The 10307-nt window shown below is 39.4% G+C and overlaps 1 protein-coding gene across 1 annotated transcript; it reads left to right on the top strand.

Annotated features, from left to right (window-relative positions):
• The first annotated feature begins 5066 nt into the window (after positions 1-5066).
• hp (haptoglobin) lies at positions 5067-10083 on the top strand. Its single transcript, XM_080489559.1, has 4 exons — positions 5067-5205; positions 5702-5790; positions 8529-8812; positions 9426-10083. Exons 1-4 carry the CDS (start codon positions 5201-5203, stop codon positions 9987-9989), a joined length of 942 nt encoding a protein of 313 aa, XP_080345685.1. The 5' UTR covers positions 5067-5200; the 3' UTR covers positions 9990-10083.
• The last annotated feature ends 224 nt before the right edge of the window (positions 10084-10307 follow it).

The following is a 10307-nucleotide window of genomic DNA, read 5'->3' as shown; positions in this document are numbered from 1 at the left end:
ACTAACGGATGTCACATCCACCTCACTTTACTCAGCAGTTAATGACGAGCTAGAACAAAAATGGATGGATGAAACCTTTTTTTTTAATAATTATAACAATCTTTGAATGCATCACAAATCTTTCTCCAAACTCAAATTTTTCATCTTTCTTTTAAAGAGACACCTAAAATAAAAATTAAAAAAAAAGCCATTGAAAGCCTTCAACTAAGACAACCACTTCGAACAACAGTTGCAACAAATTGTATTAAAATTCATCAGGAGAGACACAACCATGTTGACGTGAATTCACATGAATTCAGGTTTGTTCGTTAGCATTAGAGGACACATGACAAAACATCCACCAGTCCATTTTGTTGTCCGAGAGTTCCTCAGAAAAACACATTTATGAGAAAGCATGGCCATTATTTGTCACCTGATTTTGATATTTTAATGGCCAAATTAGCAAAGTTTCTTCAACACATCTGAAATACTCACAAGCCTCGTTTCCTCAACATGCACAGCACTTCAGTTTTTCGATGACACATTTTGTAGATGAGGAAAATTCAAAAGCATTAACAGTTATATCTTAATTTGTTTTTACAATGCAAATTGAATCGACATAGCTGAATACAGATCAGTTTTCATTTAACATTTGAACTGAAGTTTGGAATTTATCTAAGTCAAACAAGCAAATGCAAACACAATCCCCTTTTATATTACCACTAAATCAACTCAAAGCAATCTTACCGACATCGTCACTGTTATGGACCACAGAGCACTTGTGGAGAGCAACAAAGCTGGTAGCAGGAGCTCAGTCCAGTATTGAAACGCTGACTTAGTGGAAGTAAAATCCCGCTAAAAACCTTCCAGCGCAGCCGAAAGTGGAGCAGTGGTCCTCATCATTCATTCTCCTGAGAAACACACATTAAGTACAAAGCCTCTGACACACTCTCCTGTTCCATCTCCCTGTGATTCAGCCTCTCCCTTCACTTCATCTCGCTGTGTTGAGCTCGAAACCACCCAACTCCCCTCGTAACTTCCTCCCCCTCTCTGCTCCCCCTGCCCATGTCTGGCAGTCCTTATCACATGCACATGTTCTTTCCCTGGAGCTTCAAGGTAAAGTCCTCCTCTCTCTCTCTCTCTCTCTCTCTCTCTCTCTCTCTCTCTCTCTCTCTCTTTCCACATTCAGCCTGACTCTCCTCCCTCCCATCTTTGACCCTCCTAACATCAGTCTTGATTTGAGTCTTCAGCACCACTAAATTCTTACACGTTTCTTCAAATTAGTTCGATTTTCTTTGACCTTCATTATAGTAAGCGAGCTCTGCACCTTCACTATTCACACCAACATATCCAGAGTGCTGAGAATGCTCTTAACGTTGACTTATATGCTGCAAATAAGACATTGGTGCTTAGTGAAACAAAGATGGAAATCACACTAAAGAAACTGTAGTGAGGTTTTGAAAAGCATTCCCCCGTTTAAGTACATCCTATAATATCTGGCATGATACCCGTTCTCTTTGTGGCAGCCTCCGGTGAACAAAGACTGCAGCGTTCAAATCCAGATATGACTGCAAACACCAGATAACAGCACCAAGGTCTAAAGATTTATGTCCTTGCCTTGCCACAATCTCTAAGAGAAAATACCCATGAGACAGCAAAGTGTGAAAATTGAAATTGAAAATCGTATTTTCATGCAACAACACCGAGGAAATGTTAATGAGACCCAAGCAGAGGAATAAACAGCAGGGTTGAGCAGTGTTATGTAATTTAATCCTCAAGGGCTTTGTAAATCTGCCACATAAATAATTATTGGACAGACTTATAGTAAAGGTCGCGTGGTATATCTGAGTCTGCGTTAAAGTGTGATGTAAACTGGCTTCTGGTTGATTAGATATTGGGCCTCTGTGGCCTGACTGACTAGTATTGTAATGGTACAGCACAGTTGGACACTCATAGCTACCCTCTTCTGCCAAACAGTATATAGGTATAAGACGTAGTGGATGTCATCTCATGTATACCGCTCCACAGAACAAGCTAAGCTGCTCTGTATGGTTTCTCTTTCGATGACAGTGATAGTTGGGCTTTCATTTTGCATGGAGGGTGTTCAGGTGATCCAGGTTTATATATTATATGTAATAATATATCAACACTGTAATTATATGCCTTTCAAGTAAATGCTCAGAAAATAGCTTGAGGTTATGGTGTGACTAAAGCACCAATGTGCCACCAAGACGGTACAACTGCTTGTGTAATGGAGGCGCGACACAGGAATGTTATGGTGCACACTCTCTCTGTATTCCTCATAGAGAGTCTTAACCCCTGTAATACATGTCAGAGGAACAGACAGGTGTATGTTACAAAATCGTTCACTATTAGTGCTTGAAACTAAGATTTTTGAACCAAACTAAAAATTTGAAATCATTTGGGATTTAAGTAGATTGGTCAGAGTCCATCATTTTGTGTGTAGATTGAAGGGCAGTGAGGTGCTGCCCACCCTGTCAGTTAGAAAAGAAATCCAGTATTTATCTTGCCTTTACACAATACTACCGTCTCACACACACACACACACACACACACACACACACACACACACACACACACACACACACACACACACACACACACACACACACACACACACACACACACACACACACACACACGTTCTAATGTAATGACAAGGTGCTATTTTTTTTTCTTCAGCAAAAGCGCTAAAGCCAGTAATTTCCTCACTTCTTCTCCTCCATTCTAGTCCCAGAGTCCTAATGTTCCATTTTTCTTTTAACAGGCTTGTTGTTTCTTTAGCTGGATGTCAATGTTTCTCATGTACATTGTTTCTGTTTAAAATAGAAAATAGATGTTATGACAAGTTGGAGTTTTATGCCTGCTGAAAATTGTATAACTTTTTTTGAGAGTGTGTACAGCAAAACAATTTCAGGTGAAAATAGCAGACTTTATACAGACGATTTAAAAGAAAATTAATTTCAGAATTTTGTCCTTGACATTTGATTTAGCCTGTACTTTTGTCTGCTGTGGTGCCTGACAACTATTGTGTGATTGGTTCAAAACTCTAAATGGCAGTAGTTAATATGAAAAAACTCTGCATTCATGATTTTGTTCCATGACTCAGTTGGTAGGGCGGTCATCTCCCAATCGGAATGTTGGAGATTCGATTCCCGTCTCCACCTGTCCACATGCCGGGGTGTTCTTGAGCAAGACACTGAACCCCAAATTGCTCCCATGGGAGTGACAGCGCCTTGCATGGCAGCAGTTTCCATTGGTGTGTGAATGGATGAATGTGATTAACGATGTAAAGCGCTTTGGGGCTGCCCACACAGTTGAAAAGCGCTGTATACATGAAGGCCATTTACCATTTACCATGACCTCCCAGGAGCTCTGCGTTTGTCTTTCCTGTGACAAATGTCCTCTTCTTGCTACCTTGAGAAAGAGAGCATATTTCCTTATTCCTGCAGAGTATCCATCCAACTAATTGTTGTTACATTAGACTGATCCGCACAGTGCTCACAGCTCATCTGATGTGTCACATCAATATTGCAAATAAGTTAGACAATTAGAAGTATTAACTAGTTTGTTTTGTTTCGGTCTTAGCTGCTCCTCAGTAGTTTTGTGGCACATTACCTGAACCTTTAGCAGTCTTTAGGAAAAGACTGATACGCTCATAATGTCACTGTGTGCACTGTGAGATTTGTGAAATAATGGCAACGAGAAGAAGAAAGTGATACTCTGATATAAACAGTCAACATATAAACTGCAACAAAGGTAAACTAATGTTTATTTAAGGTACTGTGGATACCTCGCTCACCCCATATCATGTATCATATTTGATACGTGAGGTTTTGATGCCACTGATCATCAGTGTCACATTTTATTTGTGAAAAACCTGGATGGAAGTGTTTCCATTCCCCTGCATTGGATCTGTGACGGGCACAGAGATGAGCACTCTCGCCTCACAGCGGGAAAGTTGTGGGTTCAACTACAGGCAGTTCTACAGTAATGTTCTAATACAATCCCATGTGTCATTTGCGATAACAGTTGCTAATCACTCTCTTTTTGTTTAGGGATGTGGTGATTTAAAATTGTTCATATATTAGCAGATTTTTTTTTTAAAAAAACCTCAATCGGGTGACATTTAGACTACCTAGCATTAAGACGAGTTTTTCCATTTTCATGAGACGTTTAGCACAGAAGTGTTGTGCTTTTTTAAATCATTTCCAAATTCAAAAATATTCTACAAGAGCATCACCAATTTCTATAAGTTGCAGAACTACTTATTCTTGTATTTTAGAAAAGCATCCATATTCTTTTGGGGAAAAAATAGTACTACATTGTCAAACATGCATTAAGAATAGCAAATTTTCAAATGAAATACTGTGCTGTAATCCTGAACCTCTGTAACTTCACTGTGACCTTATTTAAACAAATACCTGGCAGCAATGCTGGACTTTCCTCTGTGCAGCACATCGCTGACTCACTGCGACCGCCAGGGATTCAATAGAAACATTTTGTGTTCTTTTTCTGGGGCAATACACCTTATGTTTATTTTTTTACAAAGATAAAACAAATGGCACGCAGCGTATCAAAACAATAACGCCTCATCCAAATGTTCAATCAGTCGCATCGATGTTGAAATCAGTCAGCGTTGTTTACTTTTGAGGGACGATGATGCAAACGGTGCAAACTGTTCTGTCGTGGTTTCCAAAGTTGCAAAACAGAGATTTACAAAATTGTTTTACATTGCATAACCTGCAGTCTCGTTAGAGCCTCCAGGGGATCCACGGCTGAGCTAAATAACAATATTATTCTGTCGAAATAAGAAAAGTACTTTTTATACTAATCAAAATGTTGTCCTTTGTATTTTAAAGGATGTAAACACAAACACACACACACACACACACACACACACTCACACGACATTTTCTGTCGTCCCATAACTTAATTCAGGTTTCACATTTCTTCAAATGGATATATTTCAGTCATCCTGACTCAAGCCTTTGGCAAACCTTCCAACAGATAAAAGTGAAATTTCACAACAGTTTATTTTAGATTCCTGGAATCAACATTTCATTGCACCAAGTTTCCAGAGTGCAGCCTTCGTCGCTGTATAAAAACCCTCAGCAGCAAAATGCGCAAAACGCTCAAGAGGTGAGATAAACTGAAAGAGCCACTGCTGCAGGAGATAAAACAAAAAACGACTAACAACATGAAGTAAGTAGAAACTACTTCAGTTCACGCTAGTAACAATTTTAATTTGTCTCTGAATATCTAAAAATAGTTATCTAACAAATACATTTTCTGGTATATAGCTACAATCTTGTTTGCAAAATTTCTCTCTACTTTATCGCTTGGATTGATTTTATCAAGGTCAAATGTATCTTCCGCTTTTTAATCATTACACAGAGGTGCTCAGTTCATAAACAACAGTAGTATGACAGGTTATTGAGTAGAAGGTAAGCATTATAAGAGTATTCGTAGTTGAGTTACAAACCTTTGGTGGTATTTGCACCTCTGGTTTTAAACTTCTGGATTTACTTTGGATGATTTTCCCAGTGACCATCAAGTCATATTGCTTGAGCTTTTGTAAATTGAATACTCAAACATATAAATCATTGCTATGTGCATGAGTCATTCTGATATCAAGCCATTTCGATGTGTGATTAAGAATCCTGTTTGTTGGTTGTTTGCCTCGTGTTTTCGTGTGAAGGTTTTCTGTGTCCGTGCTTCTTCTGGCTGTTTGGGCTTGTCTGGCACATGTGGCTCATGTTGGGGCGAACATGAAAAGCTTTGCATCAGGTAACACAAAATCACAAGTATTTCATTGTTTGTTTGTTTATTTATGCCACTGTCATGATAAAGGAAGGTTCTGGAAGATATAGTATTCAAGCTGAAATATTAGAGGAATAAATGAGTCAAGTAAAAACCATTTGACCAGCCCAGATGTCGGAGCACCATTTCTAATAGGTACTGTGATTTGAGGACGACAAAAGAGAGCTGATTAAATTAATTGTTTTCTTTCATTTAACAATCAATTTGAATTAATTTCACATAATTCAACTTTAAATCAATTTAAAAACTGTAACAAAAGACTTTGAGATTTTCAATATTACTTCCTCAAAACCAGAAGAAACACAGGTAACTAAGTTAAGGAACAAATACTCCACTCACTGAATTTAGTGCACGTACTTCAGTGACGCTTCAGAAGATTACCAAACATGGTAAACAAGCCTGAGTGCACAGCCCGCACTGACGAAGCCTTGTTCTGTGTCTACATGAAGGTTTTATACGCCAATGAGCTGAGTGTCTTCAGCTCTGGTCTCACATTAAAGAAGTAGGAGGTGCAGCCGGTGAACAAGGAAGAGAAACAACATACTGCTCTGTCTGTACTGATGCACTGCTTCGGATTAAATGAAGAGAGTTGGCGTGTATAGTGCACAGTATTTGTTTCTTGTGTTTAAAATCCTGCTCTATGAGTCTCAACTGCAGTAGGTTTTTCAAACGAGAACCATTTGAAAATTTGACAATCTATACTTTTTCAGAATAAACCGACAATCCCACGTGAGCACGCATAGTTGGAAATGGAGATTTAAAAAAAAAAACTTTCTCTGCAGAGTCAAAGTACTAGGGGCTCACTGCTGCACCTGTTGGGGGTTTGGGGATAGTAAGAGAGAAAGGGCTTGGACAGAGTCAAGAAGGAACAAACAAAGCTGACATAAGCTATTGAAAACACTGCAGACTCAACGGGGCAGCAATCAGGTCATGAAGTTTCACTTCCCACCATCAGAGATCCTGCAGGAAGGTCCAGAGAGAGGAACCATATAAACCTTTTATAACAGCTTCTCTAGAAAATGCTCCAGGGTGAGCTGAGCCACCGCTAACTGTAAACTTTTCTAAACAGGAAGGTTGATAAATACGATTTGCGATAGACTCAATTCTACTTATTCCACATGAGAGGAGCTTCTGCGACCCATTCTACCTTCAGAAACTCTAGAAACATCCAATAAGAAGCATTATGGGAACCAAGAATTCTGATGGGATCATATGGAACTAAGGGCTCTTTTTAACTGAATTTGTTTATTCTTATTGTTATTCTTATTACCAAATGATATCATAATCGAGCTAAAAACAAAACATCATTACAACAAAATTGTCTTGTGTAATAAATGTGTACAACAAATCTGACTGCAATACATTCAACGGTTATTCAACTGAATCTGAAATAGTGAAGCAGTCGTCACTTGCATTGCGAGGCGTCCACCATGTGATTTTTAAGAAAATCTTTATTTCTTTGAGGGTAAACAGGTTATTGAAGAAATTACAGAAACACGCCCACACAAACAGGATTAGACAGAATTAAGCCGGAAACTAATTTACTGTCAACCCTGTCTTCGTACACAAGGACCATTCCTGCGATCCAGCTGCCCACAGGATCTCATCCTCTGAAGCTACAGTTTCCACCAGTAGCTTCTCGACAGCTGCTGTCCACATAGATAACTCCTGCATGAAATGGCACAAGCTTTCCCCTGGGATCTGAGGGCCAGGCTATTACTGCTCCTTTCAGATATTGTTCTTATTTGGCTCCAAGGCTCTGGAGTCTGAAATGGGAATTGTGCACTTCCAGCTTATGCTCAAAGAGCCCATGAAAAACGACAATAAGCCTAACAGTCCGAGTACAGTGAAAGATGCATTTATAAACTCACTCAAGGCAACGATGCATTCCACTGTGTTCAAAGTAGAAACAATGCTGTCTTCAGTAGAAAGTTAAAGCATAATGTAAATTAACCGTGACATGTAGGAGAACTATTGAATATTCCCTCTTTATGAAACATCAATTAAACAAGTCAATGGAGATCAAACTGTGAATAAAATCTGCTATATTGTAGTTTTACAACAAGATTTATGACTAGGAAGAGCTCATCCTTACTGTGCAGAATGCAGCCTGCTGTGTTTTTGAGACATTGCTGCCCCTTAGAAGAGAGTCTCACTTCATAGAGTTTTTATTATAATCTGAGTCACACAAAGACAAGTGGCTGATGAATTTCTTTGTTTTCTATATGATGAATAAATTATAGAACACTGTTTCTGCAGGATCATCATCAAAGTGTTGCTTTCTGATGGCTCTGTTGAACTGCAAATCATGGCAAGAAATCATGTTCGTTATTGACACACAACAATGATTACATGGTCAAAATGTTTAACATGATGTTATATTTGTAAAGAAAAAATTAAGATGAATGCAAGTGCATTCAACAAAGCCTAACCAATTAAATCATTGGCATGTCTGAAACATCTGCACTCAATACAGAGAATGGAAGGGAATTATGTTGATATCTTCTGGAAGTCATGCAACAATCCTGCAAATAGATTTTATTGCACCAGGTGAGATGATATTATCCAGAACAGATTTCGAAGCTCCAGACGAAACAATAACAAATGACATAAAATAAGATGTGACTGAATCTTTAAAGTGCCAAACAAATTCAAAATGTCTATTATTGAATATCAAATAAATGCATCTTTCTTTCTTTGTGCAGGCGCCAAGGTATCTTCGCTTCGCTCCAGGCGTATGGTTGGTGGGACGCTCGCCCCCAACGTTCCCTGGCAGGCCATGGTCTACCTCAGTGACAACATTCTGGACGGAGGCTTTGCGGGAGGCACCCTCATCTCCGACCGCTGGGTGCTGACAGCCGGAAGAAATCTTTTTGTGAGGAAGAGTCGACAGGACATCCAGGGAAAAGCTCCTCTTGTCCCCAAAGTTTACCTGGGAATCGAACACAAGTCACAAGCCAACGCCTCCAATGAGTATGCTGTAGAAAGGGTGAGTGAAAGAAATACCTGCTGACTTTTTACTTTGTTAACGTTGATGTCATGTGCCATTTTAAAACTTTGTATGATGACTTACGATACAAATCAAAATGCCTGTAGTCCTTTGATGAATGAGGAAATCAGTATTCATTTAATATCATTATAAATTACAGATTAAGCTTTTGACAAGGGGTTGCATACAGATAGAAATTTCAACTCAAGAGTGTAAATAAATACATTTGTGAAGCATTACTTTGAAACTTGAGGAAACATTTGATATTATTACTTTTTGGGATCTTTTTCGAAAGAAACTGTACTTAATCCAGCTCTCAACCATTGTGTGGTACAAAGTAATATTATACAACTGGTCATTGCCACAATATGGGATTTTATCAACAACAATAACAACAACAACAACATATATGCACTTGCTTGCTAACCTTGCTGGATGATCTGCAGCACAATATGGAAATGTCAGGGAGTTACATTATTCTTTACATGCTGTTATTTTCCCAAATGTCAGTGAATGTCCCAGAATACCTCAGTATTATTTCAAAACAATACTTTTCATATTACCTCATACTATATTACCTTAACAGTCGAACATTTGCATTCATATCCTGCAGGTCGTTCTTCATCCACGCTTCCAGAACCAGTCCGATTGGGACAATGACCTGGCTTTGATCCAGCTGAAGGAGCAGGTGGTAATAAGCAGCAGAGTGACCCCGATCCCCCTCCCAGAGCGAGGCCAGGACCTCGCGGACGCCATCAAAGGGTCAGGGGCGATCGCAGGCTGGGGCTTTGGGGCCCTCCTCGCCCCGGCTCCGTCGCTCAAACACCTCGTTCTCTCCATCGCTGATCACTCTGGATGCAAGGCAGAGTATGAAAACAAGCCGCACACACCGAGTGTGGATCACAATATGTTCTGCACCGGACCCTCCGAGTTTCAAGAAAACGTTTGTTTTGGCGATGCTGGAGGTGCTCTGGCAGTCACCGATGCTGAAAGCGGGGCCGTGTACGCTGCAGGCATTCTCTCCTATGACAAATCCTGCAGCAACCACAGACACGCAGTGTATATGAAGCTTTCTTCATATGTGTCGTGGATCCACAGTGTCACCAGAGGAGACACGGAGCAATCGGCCGCTGTGCGCACTGATGCAATGTCTAAGATGTATTCCTGGCAGTCGTAGAGATTTATTCTCTGTTCTCTCGACTTTTTAGAGAAATCAATTTCTTGTTGACTCAGAGAATTTGAATAAATGCTTGTTTAACTCCTGTCATCTCATGTTGTCTCTTTAGTATTTTAATGAAAACAAACAAATAATTAGATATCATAGCTCCACTGATCTATTGTTGTGCCATGACAGTTTGAAATTTCAAAGTGGTTTTTTTTTTTTAAATCTTATTCTAGGTACAAGTTACTAGTTACTTATAACCCTCAAACAGATGATTGACCATGTTTGATAACTTTCATATTTCTTATTTTATTCAACCAAATTATCTCTCGT

The sequence above is a fragment of the Lipophrys pholis genome (assembly GCF_963383615.2).
Source record: "Lipophrys pholis genome assembly, chromosome: 2".
NCBI classification, from domain to species: Eukaryota; Metazoa; Chordata; class Actinopteri; order Blenniiformes; family Blenniidae; genus Lipophrys; species Lipophrys pholis.
The sequence above is the reverse complement of the archived record's forward strand: the minus strand, read 5'-3'. Positions and strand labels throughout refer to the sequence as shown.